Here is a 24,076-nt window from a genome sequence, read left to right as displayed (position 1 = left end):
TATAAAGCATTTGAATTCTATAAAACTAAAAATTAAATACTTACCTAAACCCAAAATTAAATGAATCTGAAAATTATGTCTGAAGTAGGTTAGTATTAAAAATTTGTTAAATAGGTCAACACCATATCTATCCCAGCATTAATTCCCCAAGATTTCATATTCGTATCTGAGTCCAACGATCCAAAAAAAACTAGTAAAACCTAAGTAATATTTTCAAACTTCAGACGTGTCTGAGATAAGTGCGTCCTCTCACAGCATTCAATTGTCGCGAACGAATTCATTTCACAAACTCATCTTGTGAGCTCTGACTGGACCATAGATTACAATTCGAAAAACTCATGGAAGTGACTCCATTTTCATCTAAAATTAGATGGCGAATCACGAATTCCATTTTTTTCTATTTGGTGACTTCATAGTAGAATTTAAAATTTGGGACAAATAGTTTTTAATACATTAGTTACATTCTAATGTACGATCTATATTCTATACAGTATCTACACAGTACATTCAAATAATTTTCCTGAAATCGTTTTGCAATAAGAGATTGTTTTTAAAACACATACTTTTACTTTAAGGCTTACCCTTAGTCACTTAACCTTCCAAAAGCCGTCATATGAATCGCATACTGTGTATACAGTGAATTAAAACTGCAAAAGCCATAGTGAACCAAAGCGTGTCCGTTCTAGATGCATCTATTCCAGTGTCAGCGACGGCGGCGACGCGTGCCCGGAAGCGTCACGGCCGCGTGAAGACCGGAAATGGACAGGATGACCGGATCCTATCTCCGCTTGCCTACCTGCCGCCATGTTGTGACGTCACTCACTGTGAGATCGCTGATAGATTTTGGAACCGTTGTGTTGTTGGACACAAATCATTGTGGGGCTTTTGACGACTGAAAAAGGGTGAAATCACTTGACGGACTATTTACTTTTCTGATATTTCCTCGCATATTTTGTTAGAAATAAATAAACAAAACCTCCCCGACATGCGTATACCAATAACTCGTATATAAAATTGCATCAAAATATTTATTTGTACATCATAATGCGTCAGAAGAAAGCACTGAGTGCTTCGCATTGAATGAATGCGAACGTAAGAAGCTTATATTTTCCAGGTAGAATTCCAAGAAGCGGAGATTTTGAAAATCCCCTAAGCTAGGCTCCATTCCGAGACGGTTTGGAGGCAGCATCTACCAGTTATCATTGCGAGAGTATATAATTGTTGGCAATTTTATGTCTCCATTCAACCCATGAATAGCAACCATTAGTCAGAGCACTCACTGCGCCCTCCTCAGCTAATAAGTGCATTTCGCTTTACAGGACTCCTTAGTGCCATTTACCTACGTAGTTTTTAAAATGCCCAGAGAAACCATTCCGCATAAGCTAAATTGTAATACGGATTGTTTAATTGACGCCATTAAGCTATTTTGTTGCTTGAGTAATTAATAAATAGAGCAGTATGGCGCGGCTGTAGCACTGTTAACATTGCCCAATTATGTTTAATTTACAATTAAGGTATTAAGCTTTAAAATGTCTAATTTTTTATACATTTGTATTTTTTTTTAACAATACCTAAGTTATAATTTTAACAAGTAGGTATACCTACTTACATAATTGATTACATAGGTATAATATAAGCTTCTTAATATTCAGCGTTAAGGGAAACCATGCTTTATATTGGCGCTGAAAAAACCTAGATGAAACATGAAATTGAACTATGTACCTAGCTATTAGGTATTCTTGTTTTTTTTTTAATTAATGTTTTAAATCCATATTCATATCTACGCTAATAAGACAACTCTACACAAATAATAAGGACCCGTTAGTTAGTTACCCGCTTTTAAGGGATTGACGATAGGAATAAAGTAATTGTAGGAAAGGTGAGGTAAAGGAAACGGACCTCCATATATGACTAGTTCTGTCATTCTCACATTCTATTTCTTAAAAGAGATATTGAAATTTTAATAAAGTTATGGTACTAATATTATTGCATATTTTTTTTTTATTCTGAGACAAAATACTCGCATTTAAAAAGGTGTGTCCTTGGCAGTTGATACGTGATAGCGATCGTGCGCACCGCCCAGTTGCGGCTTTCTGTGTTTTCTCATTCGTACACCAGCTGCTGTCGATCATTACAAGCTTAATATTTACCGTATCAATAATTACAGTAATCATTCCTTACCGGTAACGATTATCCCCTCTTAGGACCTATAGTTTTACTTACATAAGGTACTTCAAGATTCGTATATTCATATTACTTAGATTACTACGTTAACATATATATTCCAACATACATATATCTAAAAATAACTGGCCAAGCCTGAGAATATTCGGTTAATATAAAATATCGGTTATATCGGTTCTGTGGTTTCAGCTATGAAACTTAGTAAGTATTGTTAGATGAAATCAAGAACGCACATCACTAGTCGCGGACACGTCCCCTCCCTAATGCTGGCAGATGTCAGTCGATTGCACGGGAAGAAAGCAGTGTAACGCGACATTCCTTTTGGCTAGATTAAAAACTATTAATTCATTTATAGTCTTTTTAATTTCCTATTAAAAAGACTATAAATGAATTAAAATTTTCTAGGTCCGTTGAGCTTTCGAAATAGATACCTACATATATAAATTATTAGATACGAAAACAATAACAAAGCGACGTTAACTTTAAGTTCGAATAACTATTGATAACAAAAAGCAACATAACTATTTATAACAGCAGCATAAATTCTAAAATAAATCAACAAAAAAAATGTGTGCGTGTACTAGAGTACACACGTAAGAAGTGAAACTTCTTTATGACCTTATTTTTCAAAAAATAATTTACTATCTACACTAATATTATAAAGAGGAAAACTTTCTTTGTTTGTTTGTTTGATTGATTGTAATGAATAGGCTCATAAACTACTGGACCGATTTTAAAAATTCTTTCACCATTCGAAAGCTACATTATCCACGAGTAATATAGGCTATATATTATCACGCTAAGACCAACAGGAGCATAGCCACGCGGGTGAAACCGCACGGCACAGCTTGTATACAATATTACAGAAATACGTTAGTCTAACACGCTCGTCGCTTCGCTCCTCGCTACCTATTTAAATATTTACACCAGCCGCTGCTGCAACTCGCTCGCTTCGCTCGCTCGGCTCGTGCGGTAGTTCAAAAATCAAAAGTTAACCTAAGATGCTCGTCGCTTCGCTCCTCGCTACCTATTTAAATATTTACACCGGCCGCTGCTGCAACTCGCTCGCTTCGCTCGCTCGGCTCGTGCGGTAGTTCAAAAGTTAACCTAAGATGCTCGTCGCTTCGCTCCTCGCTACCTATTTGAATATTTACGCCGGCCACTGCCGCGACTCGCTCGCTTCGCTCGCTCAGCTCGTGCGGTAGTTCAAAAGACCAAGGGAGACGCCAAAAAATTCGAGTTATATAGAGTTTTCAACTTGTAAAGGATTTCGACTTAGGCGGATTTTGATTGGACATAAAGAGTTTGAGGTTTATTCTTATAAATATTGAATTCACAAAATCATAATTGAACACCAATCAAGCAAACACGTGTTAACGTGAGTCATAGATTTATTATCGTATACTCCTAAAATGTTTTCTAAGAAACAATACTGTACTTACATTGTCGGCAAGGCGGTAACTTATTTTTGTTCGAACAATAGAGGTAATAAATATAAATTCCTAATGTCGAAATCTCGAAACAGTCAGAAATTAATGACGCACATAGTTGATAGTATATACATATTATGACAGAGGTTAAGCTTAAATAACTTGAAAAATAAATAACATGATCTCGCCCACGTGTTGGTGTTTTAAAAAATTCAATCAAAAACTGAGGTTAACTTTAAATACAATTTTAGAAAAATAAATACCACAATCAACATTCAAGTATTAGAAAAAATTGATACCATAATTCCACCCCCGTGTTAGTGTATTGAAAAATACAAACAAAAGTGAGGTTAATCATAAATTATAACTTAGAAAAATAAATACCATTATTACACCTAAGTATTAGAAAAATAGATGTAATTACTTATTTACTTTTTTTAGAAATTCACTGGAATTAGAATTAAAACAAACCCTTTGATTTTGCTGATCACTTTAATATAACATGTATTATAGTCACGACTCACGAGTACGGCGTAACGCAAAAATGTCACGAGTACGGCGTAACGCAAAAATGTCACGCGCGCGGCGTAACGCAAAAATGTTACACAAAATTTTTGTCCACCCCCGATAAAGAAGTTTCACTTCAAAAAGTTACACCTTCTCCTCAGCACATGATCGCGTGACAGTTCAGAGATTACGTAGCTACTTAATTGGCAATTTAACTTACATTGTACGAGTAAATCATTTAAATGATATTCTTCATTATTTCAATGGGTGTTATGCCACACAATGGCGGACCGAGGTAAGTCACGACTTAGTCCCGCGGGTGCCCACCTGTGCTCCCGAAATGAAAATTTAGTTATATTTTCTTAAATTTCAACTCATTATGGGTACACGACGGGATCGTGCATGGAGCGGCGTCTTTGAACATTTTGGAATGCTGAGATTGCAGTATGGTTTTTGAATGGAGATTATTAATTTACGTTCACTGCCTGATGTTACGTATGGTAATGGCAAGTAATGAGTGTTGTTCCGCTGTAGGCGAAGTAAATTAAACATATTTAAATTTCATCACACTTATAATAAAGTGACAGAATCGGGTACATGTATAGCCTCTTGGGCGTTTTCGTGTTCATCTTCACCGCGGCAGTACAGCTTTTTTTCTAGTTTCACAACCTCGCTACGAACCAACATGATCACGTAGAATTGCATTGCTGAAATAAAGACAAGTTTTTTTAATTACATATTATGCCTATTTTGTAATTTTTACTACCTATAAGAACTTATAACTTTTAATAAGTGCTCTACAAGTAGGTAAGTATGTAGGTAGGTACTTATTTACTGACTGATTATTTTCTTAAATACATTGATGTAAAATACATACAAAAAAGAATACAACAAATTATGTTAGCAAAGTAATTGAAAATGCATACCTATAGCGAATAATGAGACAGCACCGTCAATATAAACTCGACGAGATATAAGAAAGAACGTCGGCACCAGAGCGGCCAGGGACGTCGTCACAGCGTAGTAGTTGAACAGACGTAACATTGAGAGATCCTTCTAAAATATACATGTATTTTTTACATATTATTAAGTAGGAAACTACAGTATTCCTGTAGGTTTTATAATTAGTATGGCAATTAAAATTTGAACTGTTATAATAATTTTAAGTACCTATTTATTTTAATTAAATCCTATCCTATCTAGTCCTATCCTTCCTACTAGTAATATTAGAAATGCGAAAGTTTGGGAAGATGGATTTATGTGTATGTATGTATGTTTGTTACTCTCGCAAATACTACTGAACCGATTACAATTAAATTTAGCACACATGTAGAGGGTAACTTGGATTAACACATAGGATAGGTTTTATCCCGGAAATCCCACCAGAACGGGAATAATGCGGGGTTTTTCTTTGAAAACACAAGCGAAGCCGCGGGTGGAATGCTATTAGTTATTAATATATTTTTTTATTAAAAGGGACACTTTACCTTAGATCTGTACCTACCTATTTTGTATATCAGAGTTCTTTTAAACAGAATGTTTAATTATAGAATAAAAAAATATCCATTAATATATTAATAACAAACCTGATAAGCGGCTACTAAAAGTAGAAAGTTAAGAATGACTCCCATCCCGAGTATACTGAACAAGATGGTAGAGGTCAGGACCTCCACTGAAGAATCATTCGTTAGTGTGTACTTCTGCATCTCTGTATTTATTACCAGTACCGCCACCGTTAAGACGAGGAAAATCTAAAAAAATAAAAACCAACTTTTTCACAAATACCTAATAGGTGATTAGAAGTTTCTCGAACTATTCGCAAAAAACATTTCAAATTTTTGCCGCTTAATTACCTAGTTACAAAGAGAAATCAATCAGAAATATATTTTGAAAATCCAGAAAAAAATCAAAAGCTATAAGTAATTCCTATCATCATCATTTTTATTTTTTATAATTGGCAAAGAATACTTACTATATTAATGTATGCAAAAATTATAATACCAGACCGTAATGGAATACAAAAACAACACCTTTTTACATCTGGAACCTTCATTTTTAATTCAGTACAAAATCAATTAAAATCACCGTACACAAACTAATAACAAGTTGAATTAAATACGATTACGCAAATAACACTGTTTGAATTATTAAGACTGTGTACTAAAATATAGTCAAAGTTAGTTGCAAGCGCAAATCAATTTTATTTCTTTGTATTAAGAACTATAATCCAAATTCCGATGTGCAAAGATGACATATAAGATCATAAAATACATGAACCAACTTCAATAACCTTAAACAAAAATAATGTGATAAACGTGCATCAGTTCAATGACACATTAAAATGCAACAATAACTTGCAGACGACACTTATCGCATAACTTAATCCAATTAATATTCACGATTTAATTTTGTATAATACAATATTTTGGATTCCTTGGGTAAAAACAGACATCTTGTATTTCGACTGTTTTTTGAAGTGAAACTTCTTTATCGGGATTGGAAAAAAATTTAGTGTAACATTTTTTCGTTACGCGTGACATTTTTCCGTTACGCGCCATCTTTTTAATATCCCTACCACGCGTGATTCGACGTATTTCTGTAAAGTTGCTTATAGTAAATTATTTTTTGAAAAATAAGGTCATAAGGAGTTTCACTTCTTACGTGTACTAACACGCACACATTTTTGAAGTGAAACTTCTTTATCTGGGTTGGACAAAAATTTAGTGTAACATTTTTGCGTTACGCCGTACGCGTGACATTTTTGCGTTACGCCGTACGCGTGACATTTTTGCGTTACGCCATACTCGTGACATTTTTAAGGTCCTAAAGAAGTTTCACTTCTTACGTGTAGTACACGCATACATTTTTTTTACAATTATTATCTAGGGCCTAGGCCATTAAAATTCAATGCTTTATTTCTTTTTTAACATTAAATGAATAAATTCCATTGATAACTCCACTAATAATTGCCTCACATGTCCTTTCCGTTGATCAACAAATATATAAAAACAATAAAATGTCTCGAAGAAATTACAAGGCATCAGAAGTAATAAGACAATCGGTCCTAATTCAATCGACCGCGGCCAGTGTCTTGACAAGTTTCATAATTCACTTATTAATGTATATTGCATAATTGAGCCACCCATGTTCGACCCTCAACAGACTTGCGCAGATTATCCCCTCATCGTTTGTTTATTTTTCGTTCAATTACCATCTGGTTACTGCTAACGCTAATTCGATTAACAATATGTTTGGGTTAAATATTGCATTGCAATTTTCAGGGGTTATAGAATGCCAATTTGATGCTTGAAATAAATGAGGATTAATAAGATTTCTTTATAATAAACTGGACATAGCTATGTCTATTAGAGTTTTTAGCATTAGAAAGTAGAAACATATGTCTCTATATCCAATACCTACATAATATTGTAGGTCAATGATTAAAATAGTGAACAGTGAACACCTTGTGAACCTTGTGACTGTTATAGGGAAAAAATAATAGCGTCAATAGCGAGAACATTATTCTGCTATTGTAGGTATTTAATAAAATTGAATTGAGCTGGTGGTCGGTTCCCTGATGGAAAACGACCATCACTGCCCATGTACATGAAGCTAATGGGTTGTCGGCTTTTTAAGGAAAAAGGAATCATGATCATTTTAAGGGTTCCGAATCTCAAAAGGAAAAAACGGAACCTATAAAAGATCACTTTGTTGTCTGTCTGTCTGTCTATCAAAACCCTTTTTGTCAGAAACGTGTGGAGGTTATCAAGCTGATATTGATACTCAAGTCTACAGTCCCTTGAAGCTATGAAAAAATAAATTTATTATAGCCGGATTTAACAGCCGTTTATGTTGCAAATTTTCGTAAATTTCGACATTCGCAAGGATATCAAAACCTGGAGGCAAATAAAAAGTATGTATTATCAAAATCTCCTCCTCCAAACTCAAACTCAAACATTTATTTATTCAATAAGACTTCTTCAAGAAGCACTTTTGAAACGTCAATACATATTTTTAACATTTACCACCGATTCGGAAAGCAGTATCTATGGAGAAGAACCGGCAAGGAACTCCATAGTTGCTCTTTTAAATCATCTCCTTTTTTGAAATCGGTTGAAAATGAAATAGGTAGATTATGTTTATAAATAACTAGCGGTCCGCCCCGGCTTTGCCCGTGGTACATATTTACGTTTTCTCTACATAAAAACCATCCTCGTACTTCAAGGAATATAATAAAAAAAGAATTATCGAAATCGGTTCAGCCGTTCTAGGCCGTTCTCGAGTTACCTATGCGCTTACCAACACATTTTGCGATTCATTTTTATATATAAGATTAGGTCTTTTTTCGGTTTTTTACTAAAGTAAATGTCATAAAAAAATGTAGTTTATAGTATATTTCAGGCAAAAAGCTAGTTTTAAAATGAAAAATAATAATGATCAAAACATATTTAAAAAAATTGTATTATAGAATAGGTTTAATTTTTGACAGCTGGTATTAATTATCTACATTCTACACTGCGAGTGATATATTTTTGATATACTCTGTGCGAATTCGGAGTTACAGTTTCTCAATCTTTTTAATTCTTACGTGACTGAGAATAGTGAATTTTAGATTATATTTAGGGAAATATTGATATATTCTACTATAACAAGTTAAAGTTATAAATTACACATAATACAGGTAATAAATTTCGATGTTTTATATTCCAAATAACTTACAAACTTGACTCTAATGCGGTTTTGAGGTTATGTTTCAAAGATTGTAGGAAAAAATTCTACATAAATCTACTACACCCTTGGAATTTCATAATAAATTTAAAATTTCACAATAATTACTGTTTAATTTACTTTAAACAAGTAAAGATCGATTCCATGATAACTTAAATTTATCTACAGCAACGCCGATCAACATCAATATCCAAAAATTCCTTATTTACTTTATCAATCTTCAAATACATTTTCAGAATGGCTGGACAGCTTTTCAATCGCATCGGCCAACTTGGCTTGGGAGTTGCTCTGGTCGGAGGAGTCGTAAATTCAGCTTTATATAATGGTAAAAAATAATAAAAATCTTTCTTAGCTTTTATTCTGAACTAAATAATGGTAATAATCATAATTAAATAAAGGTCACCTATAGAAATAATATTAATGCAGTATGTGCCTACCTGTTTAACAATATTTTTGTTTTAATTTATGCTATAATTTCAATCACTATTCTTTCAGTCGATGGTGGCCACAGAGCAGTTATTTTCGACAGGTTTCAAGGTGTCAAAAACTTGGTAGTCGGTGAAGGTACTCACTTCTTCATACCCTGGATTCAGAGACCAATAACCTTTGACATAAGATCAAGACCTCGTAATGTTCCCACAGTTACAGGAAGCAAAGGTATAGTAAATTAATTTTATCAATATAAATAATTAATTTTATAGCTACTTATGTATTAGGACTACTACTAATGTGTAATCGGTGTAATCGTTAAGTGTGCACAGGCGATTATTCCGTAACTATTACAGATATCAAAAAACTTTAAACTGATATTGAAAGTACTATACCTAATGAGTAAAATGACAATAATAACTTTTTAGAAATAAAACAAGAAATATCCAACAATCTTACATGAAACGCTCTCATACTACTTTCAACTATTACTAGTACTTTCAATATCAGTTTAAAGTTTTATGATATCTGCAATAGTTATGGAATAATCGCCTGTGCACACTCAACAATTACACCCTGTATAGAACAAACTGATAATAAATAGTGTTAAATATACTAGGCCAGTTTTTTTGTAAGAAAACAATATGATTAACAAACACACTTGTACCTATGTAATTAATTTACAAAAAATATATCTATTAATTATCACATTTCAAAAGGGTGCCTTTTGAAAGGTGCCTATTTATCATTAATATCTTTTAATTTAATTACAATTAAATTTTTCAGATCTTCAAAATGTAAACATTACCCTGCGTATCCTGTTCAGACCAGTTCCTGACCAGCTGCCAAAGATCTATACTATTCTTGGTGTTGACTATGATGAGAGGGTGCTCCCATCCATTACAGCTGAAGTCCTAAAGGCTGTGGTTGCGCAGTTTGATGCAGGAGAATTGATTACACAGAGAGAGGTAAGATTTCACAGTTCCACCGCTGGACCACACGCCGTAAAAACCAGTTCCATCCGCACCACCTGGATGGTTGGCGCTCCACCACTGTCCGCTTCACCCGCAACGTCCATCCGCGTACGGTGAAACTGTGGAACGATCTACCACCTCTGGTGTTCCCGAACAACTACAACATTGGGGCCTTCAAGAAAAGAATTTATTTGTCCATAAAAGGCCGGCAAAGCACCTGCAACACTTCTAGTGTTACAAGTGTCTATGGGCGGTGGTGACCACTTAACATCAGGTGGCCCACCTGCCAAAAAAAAAAAAAATTTGCCCGGTCGTACACGGACTGCTTAAGCTGTCGGTTGTTGACTGCGAGCTGTCGCTACAAACCACGCAGTTGATGGCTTGAAGCGGTCGCGACTGCTCGAGCAGTCTTGTGTACGGCCACCCTATCTAACAATTTTCTCAAAAATAAGAGTTTGTCAAGTATTGTATAGGTGGTTAAAAAGGAGAAGGTATATAGATATCGAACAACCTTTAAACTTTAATTCATGAACTGTCAGACACATTACTACACCTTCCTGTTATGGTCATAGTAATTATATGATAATATGTTGAAGTGGGAAAATTCCTTCAAAGTTAATTGTACATTTTCTTTATAAGCATTTTCAATATGTAATATAAAATGTAGAATTAAAGATATGAGAGATCTTCCATAGTCATTTTAATAGAAGTTTACTTTTAATAAAAATATTTATGTACAATTTCTTTTTTTTAATTTCAATAATATATTATGTACAAGTTAAGTTTATGTGTAGTTAATGCTCATGAGAACATTAATTCCATTTTTTAATTTTTATTCATATTTATTTCAGATTGTTTCACAAAAAGTAAACGAGAGCTTAACAGAAAGAGCAGCCCAGTTTGGTCTCATTTTGGATGACATTTCCATTACACATTTAACATTCGGCAAGGAATTCACGCAGGCCGTTGAATTAAAGCAAGTAGCGCAACAAGAAGCTGAGAAGGCTAGGTTCCTCGTAGAGAAGGCGGAACAACAAAAGAAGGCAGCCATTATTACCGCGGAGGGTGACGCTCAAGCCGCTGTGTTATTGGCCAAGTCATTCGGCACTGCCGGTGAAGGTCTCGTAGAGCTTCGACGTATCGAAGCCGCCGAAGACATCGCCTACCAACTAGCCAAATCCCGTAATGTTACTTATTTACCTCAAGGCCAGAACGTCCTGCTTAACCTTCCAACACAAAACTAAATGTGTTCATAACTATAATTCATTACTGGTGTACAATAAGATGTGATTGGCACTGTGCAATTGCATTTGTAATTACTTTATTGATAAGAAAACTGCATTTGGAGATGTTATGGTTACAACAATAGACTGTAGTATGTATTAGCTTTATAAAAATTATAATTACCTATGCAATAAACTATTCTTTGTTGAGCTTTGTTTTTCTTTTGAAACATTTAATACTAGCTTATTTTCGTGTTTAATTATTGTAAGGAAAATTTACCAATTACCAAGAAAGGAAAATCATTATACAATATAGTTTTTTATTTAAACAAAATAGATTACTGCACTTATAGATGATTTAGATTTTATCAAAAAGATATTAATTTTTTCCTTAATATAATATCACAAAAATGCACTCCTTGCTTCTTACTGTAGATAAAAAAAAAATTTAAGATTTTCAATTACATATAGTCTGAAACATCATATTCATTTTCTAGCTCTGCAGATTTTGCATCATCCTTATCTAATAAATAATCTGCTTGTATTTTATTAAAAAATACATTTTCTCGAACACATGCTTCTTTTATATATTCTATTTCTAAGGAATTCATTCCTGCTGGCAAGGTTAACTTGCACAAATCCATATTTTCTTTGAAGTTTTTAATTAAACTATCAACTTCTTTTTTAAAATCGCTGTCCACTGTGTCCCTATCAGCCGGTCTGTTTTCCAATGATATCTTTAGATTATAATCATTACTCATTTTTTCTAGTAAATCAAATTCAACCTTGAGCTCATTATTATTGGGACATAGGTTTATGGCACGTTTGAGTTTTTTCTCAGCTAAGCCAAATTGTCCTATCATTCTCAAAGCTTTAGCATTCTGGTAAAGCACTTTACCGTTATTCCACAAACTTTCCAATCTATTCAGCTCATTACATGCAATGCATACTTTATATGGCTGCTTGGTTATATTATAACATATAGCTAGATTAGTGTATAATTTAATCAACAACTTCTTCTGTATTTCTTCTTCATCCTCATCTGCTAAGCGGCATCTGTGTAACATACTGACACCTTTCCTAAATAGTTGTATTGCAGAGGTATAGTTGTTTAATTTATGCCACTTTAAGCCTGATACATATAACATTTTTACTTCTTTGTGTACTCTTACAAAAGTGTTTGGCTCTGATAGATTAAGTGGTCTGAAAACAAAAAATATCAGCTATATAATTATGTTAACAGTTACCGAAAGTATTGAATGAAGTTAAATAATATTTACCCTTCTATTGGTGTAAGTATACTCTTCATTAATTTTACATAGAAAACACATTTTGCCTTAGGTTTAATTCTAGGAGGCACTCCCAGCTCACCATACATTAATTCATGAGACAAAAGGAATATTGAAGTTTCTCCAACTAACATAGACTTAACTGCGAGTAAAAGCCCAGGCAACAAGCCATTGTCTTTCAGATCTACCACCTGTAATAACAAGTATTAGATTATGTATATATTTTAAAAACAATGAAATTTAGACATGATACCAAAATGGAGGATTTTATAAACATTGATATCTTTTTTTAATAAAAAATTCCTACAAAAACTAACTAATAAGAAATAGAATTACCAACCATTGGTTTACATGGTTTTTGTATATCAAATGGGTCTGGTTCATTTTCCCAATAACCAGAAAATGCTATTGAAACGGTGCATCCTTCATGCAAAGGCATCCCCCCACCTTCTTCCAAAATCTTTTTCTTCACATAGCCTTGTTCATCTACATTCGTTAAATGTTTTTCAATTGTACTGAATGATTTCACTGGTTCACCAATAATATCAAGATCTTTATTTTTAGTGTCTTCATTTACTGTTTTAACATTATGGTCTAAATCATCGTAATCTTCATTTATTTGTAAAACAGATCCAGATGTCAATAACTGCCTAAAAGTATGTAATCAATTCATAATTATTATGTACTATGTTTAAGATAAAATGAAATTGTTACTATTTAAAATTAAAAGTAATTCAATAATATACTAGACTAATGTTTGGAAATCCTTACTTTATATCCAGTCCATTTTCTAAAGCTACAAGAGGCGCCGTTCCGTCCATTTTCATAAAAAAAAGTACCTCCAAGTGAAGAATTAAATCGCCTAAAGTTTCTTCTATAAATGTAAATTCTATCAACAACTGCTTATGAGGTAGGTACGATTAAGATGTGGTTTTGCAATGCAATAAAATGTTTGATGAAATTAAAAAGAGGATATATATATGATAATACTGATTTTACTGGTTTTTGTATATTTATAAGTTATACATACTTTGCAATGTAATGCAAAAATGCAATGCAAATGAGCCAAGTAACATAAAAAGTACTTTAAATATTGCTAAATTGATTCAAATTTCAAATTGGTGACAAGTTTATTTTTTACATGACATTCGCAAGACGCAAATGGACGCATCACGCATGTCGCATCGCATCACTCGCATACTGCAAAGTGACATTTATGCTTTGACATAATAAACGTCACTACGCACACGGCACAAGGTCGCTATGAAAGATGTCCCACGACGATTGACGAACCTTTAAGACCGAGCTTTAAGAACTCTAGCTCTGAGTATGAACTTAATAGTTAATGCTCTGAGTTCTTTCTTTGTTCTGAGCCACCACCGGCCACAACATTGCGACTATGAATTGAACACTAAAAAATTGGATATGATAAAAAATAAATCCCATTCTATACTTGCGCAGCGGTATGACGGCTTCACTCGTGATACATATAATATTATTACTTAAAAGCATTCTCGAATCACGGACAAATCTAAAGGTGATTTTTTTGTTAAAGCCATGGACGTATAAAAAAAGACAGACGGTATATCGCCTAAACATTGAGTGAAGCCTAGTAATGGCGGCGAAACATCCATGTGTGTGTGCCATGTTGCCATGGCAACAGCTGTCCTGATGACATTGGCGGCTGTATTTTTTTCTATAAAATTTGCCGTAATAATTTTGTCATTAAAACATAAAAGAAATAACTTACTTCCCTGTGGAATGTAATCCCTTGTGTTTTGTTATTTAAAATTGTACTGTTGCGACACCATTTAACCACGCAAGACGGCATTTTAAATATTTTTTGTGAAACAGTGACGCAGTTAATCAGTCGGTAGTTCACGACGTAATGGCGGCCGACTAGCTTACTATGGTGAGAGTGTGTGCGTGTTTATTGTCTTTACACGATCGCTAGCTTACTATGGTGGCTTCACGTTGTTTGTTCGTAATACGGCGTCCGTCTTTTTTATACGTCCATGGTTAAAGCATTAACTTTAGGATATTATTAGTACCTATACATAACGTATAGATAATATAAAGCTAATTATATCATTATATACACAACGGCTTAACTTACAACGTACAATTTAGCTGTACCTAACATTTTTAACCCATTATGAAATCAGAGTATAATTATTAAAACACACAAAAAATTACGTAGATATTATTTATTTAATGTTTAAAAATATAATCTGTACAAGATTGTAAATTAAAAAAATAATAATAAATATAAAATATTATTATTGCTTGCGTGTCTTCTGGTTTAATGCTTGTCTCAAAACAGCAATGTATGAAGAAATAAGGTCATCCATTTTATATCCTAAAGATGTTTCACATAATATTTTTGTACCTCGCATAAAACTCCCCATTGTCATATGAAAGAATGTATTCCCTGATGACCAATTCGACAATTGTGAAAATGGATATGTTACAAGTACATCCTGAAAGTAAAGATTTTTTTGATTACATTCAACGAGTTTTTCAACAAGCAATACATATTTAAACAAAATCTATAGATACTATATGCCTAACATTTTTGGATATACCCACCAGATCAGGATATAACCAGTAATAAAAATTTAAAGAGAAGAAGTATTAGTAATCCATTGACTAACCCGTGTTTGTGGGTGAATCACACTAACGCCTTGCTTATTTATACCAATAACAACCATTTCCGGGTACGTTGGATCCGACGTCTGTTTTACTTCAAAAAAAGCTGTACCAAATGTAGGTAATTGATAAATTTTCTTCAAAAATTGTTCTTTAGCCTCATTCTCCGTCATTTGTCCGTGCTTAAAATATGCCGCACTTATCGAAGATTTCCACTGAGAATTCGACATTATTTTTAACATATCTATGGGTACAAATTCTTCTAGCATTTGTGTGATTTGCGGTAATAATGACTGATCATCTCCAAATCTAGATCTGTAAATGAGAGCAGCTAATTCGACTAAATCATGCTTCGTTGTCTTGTGATAGCCACGCAAGTATTTTGGAAGTTCTTGCGGAAAATAAAAAATTTCATCTGCGTTCTTGTCTTTACCAGGAACTGTGTTTATCCACAATTTTTTCATGAAGAATATTTGGTAATTCATTTGTAGTTGGCCACCTTCAAATAAAAATGATATTGATTATAAATATAGCTATACGAAAAGGAGCTTATCAACCAATGATTTAATACATTACCTCCACGAACTGGGCGAGTCTGTTTCATCCATTCAACAAGTTCATGTATAAAATCAAAGAAATAGTAATTTTCTGGAACTGAAAAAACCTTATCCGCTATTTTAACGAATAAACTAAAGCCATCACTATTTCTCAGATTAAGGCGACCAGTTATCTGTTCGCACAAATCTCTCGCTTTTGTCGAAGAGTCAACTTCAAAAGCTTCATCTGTGTCATCAGGGAAATACACCTTATGATAAATTTGCATACTTCTGTGTTGTATAGCTTCCACCTCAACAACATACGGCGAATAAAATCTTGGTCCACCTCTTTGAATTTTAAATACTCGTTTTAAACAATCTTTCGCTATAGGATGTGGTCTTGTCTTTAGAAATTCAACTAATTCTTTCATAAGGGTTTGCCCACAAGCAAAAACACCTGTAGCTAGCCACATTAACTCCCATCCTCTTTCTTCACTCAACTGAATTCGATTATTTGTTAGTTGTTTCATTATTTGGCAGTAAATTTCGTCACGTAATGTAAGATCTTTCATTCCTGGCCTAAAAATGTCATCGGTGTATTCTGTGGTTGACCTCGCTTTCGGAGAAGGCATGTCACCCATATATTTCAAAATAGCAAAGAATGATGAAACTGCAGCCTTACACAATTTTTCGTTATCCATCAGCTTTTTCAATAAAGGCATCCTAATTGGTTCACGCGTGTGAGCCCATAAGTCACCCAATACAGATTTCTTAGCCATAGTGAGCGTTGATTGTTTGGATACTGTAGTTTGTATGTCATAGTTTTCCCTAAAGTGTTCCTTTGCATATTTTTCAAGTGTGTGCATTCTTTTCCGTTGCAGCGTGTTGTATTGAGATGTAACCTTCTTATCATTATTTATATTACCCTTCTTGAAAACTTCTAATATAGAGTTGGACGGTAATGAAAGCGTGGGCAATATATACACCTGTTCTGTGGGGAACAAACCCTCTTTTCCGTTACATAGTCCGTGTCCCCATGTTGCATTCATAAGCGTTTCACCATTAAAGTCTTGTAAGAGCGTAATTAGATCACCTTTTTTGTATTGTAAAAATGAAGCTGCATCACTATAACCTTGTGTATCACTTTGTGCAATGACATATATCGAACGCCTTTTCAGACCATCAATAAGATATATTATAAGTGAGCTCATTTCACTAGCTTCAACGCTTTGGAATACAAATTCTTCCTGTTCTATTGTTTTAATCGTCACTCTTCCAATATTATCATAATCTTTATCATCACTATACGCTACATATGTTACCTCAGCATACGACATTTCTAAAAGAATATGCTCTGATTGATCCACAATATAAATTCCAGTCCAATTGATTGCTACTATGACAATGTCTTTGTTTATTGAATCGCCTTTTAATTTTATGGCCTCAAAGAATCTGGAGAATAGCATAGGCCATTTTATTTTAGCAAATATTACGATGTCTTCTTTACATCGTAAAGGATCTACTTTAGATTGTATACTTTCGTTAGTTTCAAATGCTTTTGTAACGAGATGCTCCCACTTTGTTAACGCTGCATCATTACTTTGAATGAATTGGTTGGGTATATAATTGACAATTACTTTTCTCAGGACGTTTGGTTCAATATGTGGTCCATATTCAATATAATGCTGTTGTGCAGCAATCATAGCTAAGTCTCCTTCAGAACTGCAGCGGTATTCACCGAATTTTACTCCTTTAACAACTTGGTGATATATCAAAGTTGTAGCGACAGGATCGTCGCAAGGATTATGCCAAGGAGTGAACACTTCCTTGCGATAGAACAATCGCCATGGTGCATTCTTTTCTGGTGTACCTTGCTCTTTGGCATATTGTTCACATTGAGAAATTGCATCCATGATATGCTCTCCTTCACTGCCTAAGGACAATACTTTATCATAGAGTGTTATATAAAGCGAAAATCCAAAAGTATCAGTTAAACCAATATTGTCGGCAATTTGCAAGCAAACTTCTTCAGACGTTGTAGCTGAATCGGATTCAATTGTTTTTAATGATTCATCCATAAGTGTGACGGTCAAAAGTATGGGTTTTTTTGATTTTGTAGCTTGCAATTCGAGACAGCTGGGAGGTTGAGTTCTCGCACCATTTTTAAAAGTTCTCATAAGCCGTCCCTCGCAGTAAGGAGCATAACCAGGCGGACCATCCCTGATAAAGGATCTTAAATATTTGACAAATCTTTCTGAAGGTGGGAAACAGCCAACACACAATGATAATAATATCCAACCACGGGCGTAAGATGCTTTTGACGGATTATTTGTAAGCTGTTTACAAAGCTGACAAAATATTTCGTCTCTGAAACATATACATATATTTTAAGTAGTTACTTTAACAAAAAAAAAATAAGTTAACAATATTTACGATTAGTTTTTAATTGTTACCTTAGCTCTTTTCTTATTATTCCGTGACCTATAATGAAATGTAATTTTTCCAGATTAGAGGTACGACGTGAATTTAACCAATTGTTATACATCTCTGAAGTTTGTTCATCATTATATAATGACTTCATAAATTCTTCATCTAATTTTGACTTATTTTTTAGGGTCCTTTGTACTAATTTACTTTTAGTGTCACTGTTATCTTTTAAATATTCCTGAAATATATTAACGTTATTAATAAAAATAATAGTTTCTTTACAATTTTTTGGTGAAACTATAAATGGAAATTCATGAAATACATAATTGTAAAGAAAATATTAGATACTAAAAACCTACCTCAAATTCTTTGCTTTTCTGGAAAGCGCGACCCACCGTGTCGTTCAATTTTGTCATAATTGGTACATTATCTTTCTTATCATCAATATATTTCGGTTCAGCAATATCACCCATAAATCTCAAGATTGTAATCCACAAAGCATGTGACGCTGCCTTATCAACTGGGGACGGTAAATCGAGTAAGGAATGTTTCAGAGGTTTGCGAGAATATTGGTGGCTCATATTTCCCAAGAAATATGTCGCAGCAAACTTCTTGAAGTTAAATTCGTCGAATGGCTCTTCTTCAAACTCTTTCTGTAAGGGAATGTTTATGACGTCCACAATTGAGGGTTTCTCAGTTGTTTCCTGAAATAATATTAACAATTAATAATTCAACAAAATTAAATCTCTCTTGTCTATAAATTGTTTACATTTAATTATATCATTCAAATATTCAGTTCCAAAATAATTAAATGCTTATTTCTTGAAAGAAAGTCAGTAAAATCCGTGATAATCCATCGCCTATAAAATGTATATAAAAGGAACTTACTACACCGAATCCTGTCCCTCTAATCGTCCCCGCTGGCGTCGCAGTATCCTTTAAAAAACCAAACACATCATCAACGTATCTATCATCAATAATTGTTGTATTTTGCGCATTTCCATCCACGCCCAAATCTTTTCCTACCCACACAGCTCTCATAAGATCGGAATACTTTTTCTCATATTCATCCTCTCCCCTACTAGTATTCTGATTGTTTTGTTTTTCATTTTTAAATTCTGCCAGTTTCATTTTAATTAGATGCATCTTATCATTTATCATTCTTCGTACGAGATAACCTTTACATTCAGCTTGGAATTTTGTGAAGAAAACTCTCAAATTTAAGAATGTCTTTCTGAGTTCTCGCGACTTCAATGTAGCCTGTAATCGCAAATAACCGCGTCGCATAGCCAAATATTTACTTCGATATCCGCGCGCTCGGAAATGTTTTTGTACGGTAATCGCTGCGGCACGTAATCGTAAATATCTTCGTCGATAGATAAATCTCCGTCCATTCGTTTGAACCCTTATCACTGCAGCTATGAGTATTTTATGCCTTAATTCTTCTAACATACTATCGTGGTGATCTTTGAGAAACACTTTCGTGTGCCCAAGTCTGAAGTCTTGATCTTTAAGTACTTCTTCGCATATCTTTTTAGCAGCCTGTTTACAATCAGCTTTTTCTACAGGTGGTATCCCTGAAACTACGAGCCGGTAGCGATGTACAAATTCAGCATACGAATATCTAATAGGATATCCAGCTTGTCTTATTTTTGCAGTTTCCATTAACCCGGCGTAACGTAACTGACGAACACAAAGTGGTCGATCAAAAATCTGAAAATAGTTAATGCAGAAAATTAAATTGGTAATTCAAATAAATAGTTATTTATTTATGAATATAAAAAATAATGAAAAATCATACTCTTGGCTTTTTTAATTCATTTGGCTTGATGCAACGAACAAAAAAGGGGTGACATGCGTACAACGTTTTCATCAGCGATTCGAGTGATGCCTTAAATTGGTGACTCAGCGATAAAGTTTTACGACTTCCACTATGTCCAGTCACTGAATCCAAATCAAATATTTTCTTCAAGAATGTATTATTTGAATCTATTAACAGCTCCCGTAAGTCGGTTGTTAGCATGTCTCTATTCTTGTCTAAGAAACCTAAGGAAAGATATAATATATTAGGGGGTATATTTTGTTTTAAATTTCTTAATTTAATGAAGTCATACTAACCTTTAACGTTATAATAAACGTCGCCAGCAAAATGTTTTACACCAAACCTGTGGTCACGTGTTGACTTAGGAGACACATAACATTTTTTACTGCTATGGTTGCTGTTTAATTTGTCCAGTAAAGTTATATCTGTCCCTTTAGGGAACCTGGACTCTTCATCAATCAAAGATAACAAATTCATAGGTTTTATACCAATTACATCGAGGTTTTCTTGATTATCGACATAGTTAATGTTTGTCCATGTTATACCTTCTTTTTGATATTGTTCTTGTTCAAGTTTAAATATATGCCTTACAAAAAATTGTTGAAGGTTTTCATTTGCATAATTAATACAAAGTTGCTCAAAACTATTACTGTCGAAATTTTCAAAGCCAAAAATATCTAATATACCAATTGAGTTATTAGAGAGCCTTTCGTCCTTGTGTAATGTTTTATTTATATTTTCAACGATATAAACGAAAATGTGTCCATAAATTGCTTTAACTAATGCGTCTCTCCCCTCGATTGCAGAGGATACAGATATAGTGGAAACAATTTTTTCCCCATGAGCAATTAATGTTTTCCTTGTCAGGGCCTCGCATAATTGTGCTTTATTTACACCAAGTAAGCTAGCAATTCTGTTCGCATTTACAGCGTCCGCCACTTCTGATGATTCAATATTATTGGTGCTATATGACTTAAATTTTAAATTTCCCATGTGAAGAATACCTGCCAATAAATTGAATACGCCCCAAACTTCCTCATCTGCAAAATTCAATACTTTAAATGCTGATCTGATATCCGAAAACTCTATAGCATCATTTCGACCATCGCACGTTAACATATTTCCGGAATTAAGATATTCATAGTCTTGAGGTCTAGTAAGTTCCAGTTTCTTTTTTTCGTCAGCCGATAAGCCCGTCACAAGTGAGTAGAATATGTGGTAATTTCTCTCCCCTTTGTTTTGTCGGACGATACGAGATTTTTCCAGTAAGTACTGATCAATGTTACCTCCTTCTATCACACCCTCTTTAGTGAAATAAATATTTATATATTTTCCAAATCGGGACGAATTGTCGTTTTTTACCGTCTTTGCATTTCCAAAAGCTTCTAAAATTGGATTGGTCTCTTGAATTTGCTGTTCTATCCAAGAGTGCTTGCCACTTGCTGCTGCCAAATACTGCAGCAACAACTTTGTACTTTCGGTTTTTCCCGCACCACTCTCTCCACTAAAATTAAAATTTTGTTTAACGGTCTATTGATAGTTAACTTACCAATAATTAAATATTATGATGCTTTTGCTAATCAAAAATAAAGTTTATCATTGCAATTATAAGGAGATAATTGCACTGTGATTTAATTAATTCTTAATAATACCTGATAACAACACATTGATTTGAGCCAGATTCAACCAATTCTCTATAGGAATCACTCCCAATTGCGAATATATGCGGCGGCATGTCCCCAATGTTTCGTTCTTGATAAAAATGAATTTGATCCATCGTGTATATGGGCAATATTTCGTAAGGATTGATGGCAATTAACATAGATCCAGTATACGTCTAAAAACAAATAATAATTGTAAGAACAGTCCATAAACGATATTATCATGTTAATTGCAACCCTTGTTGCAACACAAGAACGGCTGAACTGATTATAATGAGTTTTTATTTGTTGGATTTGTATTCGACTGAATGAGGATATAAAGTGAAGTCCCGTGTCCCCGTAGTGGGGTAAGGGGCAGATGCATTATTCATACATCTGTTTCACTGATCGATTTTCTTTAGGGACAAGTAGGTGATCAGCCTTCTGTGTCCTGCCAGACCGAGACATTTTTTTTTCTTCGTCTCCACCGGGAATCGAACCCAGGACCCCTCGGTTCTACGCTCACGCGTCAACCACTGTACCAAGGAGGCGGTCAAAATGAGGATATAATGACTTTTAAAAATTTTAAAAACTTACTTCATACAATTAAGATGGACTACCCGGGTAGTGGCGGGGCAAGCAAAGTGTTAATATAACAAACAGCAAATCAAGAGGTACCTACTTCTATTTCCTACGTGTCAGTCATAGCTAAAATTAATGCGATTAGAATTTACGTACGTTATACGTTAGAATTTAAAATAGCAAACTATGGATAAGTACCTACAGCAATTGGCATTTTGAGCATCACAGTTTTATAAACTGCGTACCTAAATCATATTGATAGTTAATCCAGCTCTGTTTAATACGGTAGTATTAAAAAAAAGATTGAAACAGAAACGGAAACGTAAACATTACACAAATAGCTTTAAATATATATGAAATGAAATGAAATGAAATGAAATGAAATGAAATGAAATGAAATGAAATGAAATGAAATATGTTTATTGTGGATACATAGAAGATACAAATAAAATAAAACAAGAAACTTAAATCTAACTTAAATCTATGTTTGCCACAAAAGGCCTGCCACTCAGTGCGATACACTGATTTTCAGTGGTTGCCTTAGAATGCCCTGCTGACAGCGGATGTATGTTTTGCTCAAAACTGCGTCATGTTATTAAAAAATAAAAAATAAATTTATATATATATATATATATATACATCTATTTTAATATTATGATAATATACATATACTTTAAAATACTATAATTATTAATTTTAATATTATAAATTATAATATATACTTATACTTAGGAAATAAATAATATTTAAACATTAGTAACGAGATTATTGGATAAATACTTAAATAATAAATAAACACATAGGAACATTATTGGGGATGCTAAATTTTTTCTTGTTGACGTTTTTGAAAATCGAGAAGATATGACTTTAATTTTTTTTTTTTAAAAGAAGATAAGCTATATAAATGCTTCTTCAATATTTACGAATAAAGTTCGTAGTCTGTATTATAATCGACACGACTACACAAATTCCGGAAGTGCACCGAGTTAAGGCCGGCGAATAAATAGTACACTGTTACTGTTAAGATAAAAATATAATATACCTATTAGATACTTACATAAATTAGCTGTTCATTATAGCGTATATGCAGATTACGTAAAATTGTAAACTCTTGGAGTTCCCCCAATGTGATCATATCTTCGACGCTTGAGATCGATGTGGCATGTAAAGGTTTGAGAACATTCGACACTTCCGTAACAAATTTGCGTCCATCATCATCCCTCACTTCAAGTTTCCCTCCAGAACTGTTTAAAACCTTCACCGCGAGGGGTATGTCGAATTCGGACTTCCCCTCCGGTTTCAACCAGACCATATCCTACAAACATCATATTATCATAACACAATGCAATATCATGGGAAAATTATTAATTGTGAATTAATACTTACCGATAATTGTATGTGTCCTGCCATTTTGAGGTTTTAAAATATCCTTTTTATGTTAAATTTCATAGTCACCCCAGTACACAACCACCTTACCGCATGATATCACTATAAAAACTGACGTTATATTATCAATGTTCTAGATTACTTATCATTATTGTGTTCATGATAAGTTAAGTTATCGAAAGTATTTCTCGATACTAGATGGCTACCTATTAAAATATCAATGACAATGAAATTATTTTTGTTTTATAAATAATCTATAATTTACACTAG

The 24,076-nt window shown here is 33.6% G+C and overlaps 4 protein-coding genes across 4 annotated transcripts; 1 reads left to right on the top strand and 3 right to left on the bottom strand.

The window, feature by feature from the left end:
* Positions 1–4,674: 4,674 nt before the first annotated feature.
* Positions 4,675–6,245, bottom strand: LOC149490714 (uncharacterized). Its single transcript, XM_089711129.1, has 4 exons — positions 6,094–6,245; positions 5,708–5,872; positions 5,048–5,177; positions 4,675–4,828 (listed from the first exon to the last, which is right to left on the bottom strand). Exons 1-4 carry the CDS (start codon positions 6,172–6,174, stop codon positions 4,692–4,694), a joined length of 513 nt encoding a protein of 170 aa, XP_089567255.1. The 5' UTR covers positions 6,175–6,245; the 3' UTR covers positions 4,675–4,691.
* A 2,407-nt stretch (positions 6,246–8,652) lies between these two features.
* On the top strand, positions 8,653–11,685 carry Phb1 (prohibitin 1). The gene is made up of 5 exons (XM_089707722.1): positions 8,653–8,802; positions 9,086–9,174; positions 9,345–9,506; positions 10,065–10,246; positions 11,104–11,685. Exons 2-5 carry the CDS (start codon positions 9,087–9,089, stop codon positions 11,494–11,496), a joined length of 825 nt encoding a protein of 274 aa, XP_089563848.1. The 5' UTR covers positions 8,653–8,802; position 9,086; the 3' UTR covers positions 11,497–11,685.
* Positions 11,686–11,778: 93 nt separating this feature from the next.
* On the bottom strand, positions 11,779–13,968 carry LOC149490712 (inactive peptidyl-prolyl cis-trans isomerase shutdown-like). Its single transcript, XM_089707716.1, has 4 exons — positions 13,536–13,968; positions 13,105–13,414; positions 12,756–12,955; positions 11,779–12,678 (listed from the first exon to the last, which is right to left on the bottom strand). Exons 1-4 carry the CDS (start codon positions 13,589–13,591, stop codon positions 11,937–11,939), a joined length of 1,308 nt encoding a protein of 435 aa, XP_089563842.1. The 5' UTR covers positions 13,592–13,968; the 3' UTR covers positions 11,779–11,936.
* Positions 13,969–14,975: 1,007 nt separating this feature from the next.
* On the bottom strand, positions 14,976–23,959 carry LOC149490711 (myosin-VIIa-like). Its single transcript, XM_089707715.1, has 11 exons — positions 23,807–23,959; positions 23,478–23,735; positions 21,851–22,035; positions 20,495–21,702; positions 20,178–20,422; positions 19,265–20,089; positions 18,736–19,080; positions 18,403–18,614; positions 15,990–18,316; positions 15,419–15,912; positions 14,976–15,244 (listed from the first exon to the last, which is right to left on the bottom strand). The coding sequence occupies exons 1-11, from the start codon at positions 23,828–23,830 to the stop codon at positions 15,044–15,046; spliced, it is 6,324 nt and encodes a 2,107-aa protein (XP_089563841.1). The 5' UTR covers positions 23,831–23,959; the 3' UTR covers positions 14,976–15,043.
* Between the last annotated feature and the right edge of the window lie 117 nt (positions 23,960–24,076).

The sequence above is a fragment of the Colias philodice genome, chromosome 2, assembly GCF_061535455.1.
Source record: "Colias philodice isolate Cphi_HAF_F1 chromosome 2, ilColPhil1 Martin Lab GWU primary, whole genome shotgun sequence".
Classification (NCBI taxonomy): domain Eukaryota; kingdom Metazoa; phylum Arthropoda; class Insecta; order Lepidoptera; family Pieridae; genus Colias; species Colias philodice.
The sequence above is the reverse complement of the archived record's forward strand: the minus strand, read 5'-3'. Positions and strand labels throughout refer to the sequence as shown.

What these genes read in the sequence shown, in the direction of transcription:
- Phb1 (XM_089707722.1), top strand. Translation starts at nt 9,087, where the DNA reads ATGGCTGGACAGCTTTTCAATCGCATCGGCCAACTTGGCTTGGGAGTT. An exon ending in AAATTCAGCTTTATATAATG is followed by an intron (nt 9,175 to 9,344) that starts GTAAAAAATAAT and finishes CTATTCTTTCAG; the next exon opens with TCGATGGTGGCCACAGAGCA. An exon ending in AATTGATTACACAGAGAGAG is followed by an intron (nt 10,247 to 11,103) that starts GTAAGATTTCAC and finishes TATTTATTTCAG; the next exon opens with ATTGTTTCACAAAAAGTAAA.
- LOC149490714 (XM_089711129.1), bottom strand. Translation starts at nt 6,174, where the DNA reads ATGAAGGTTCCAGATGTAAAAAGGTGTTGTTTTTGTATTCCATTACGG. An exon ending in TTTTTGCATACATTAATATA is followed by an intron (nt 5,873 to 6,093) that starts GTAAGTATTCTT and finishes TTATTTTTTTAG; the next exon opens with ATTTTCCTCGTCTTAACGGT. An exon ending in TGTCTCATTATTCGCTATAG is followed by an intron (nt 4,829 to 5,047) that starts GTATGCATTTTC and finishes TCTTTATTTCAG; the next exon opens with CAATGCAATTCTACGTGATC.
- LOC149490712 (XM_089707716.1), bottom strand. Translation starts at nt 13,591, where the DNA reads ATGAAAATGGACGGAACGGCGCCTCTTGTAGCTTTAGAAAATGGACTG. An exon ending in GAAAATGGACTGGATATAAA is followed by an intron (nt 13,415 to 13,535) that starts GTAAGGATTTCC and finishes ACATACTTTTAG; the next exon opens with GCAGTTATTGACATCTGGAT. An exon ending in ATACTTACACCAATAGAAGG is followed by an intron (nt 12,679 to 12,755) that starts GTAAATATTATT and finishes TTTTGTTTTCAG; the next exon opens with ACCACTTAATCTATCAGAGC.
- LOC149490711 (XM_089707715.1), bottom strand. Translation starts at nt 23,830, where the DNA reads ATGGCAGGACACATACAATTATCG. An exon ending in ATAATGAACAGCTAATTTAT is followed by an intron (nt 22,036 to 23,477) that starts GTAAGTATCTAA and finishes ATTTGTTTTTAG; the next exon opens with ACGTATACTGGATCTATGTT. An exon ending in ATGAATTAAAAAAGCCAAGA is followed by an intron (nt 20,090 to 20,177) that starts GTATGATTTTTC and finishes AACTATTTTCAG; the next exon opens with ATTTTTGATCGACCACTTTG.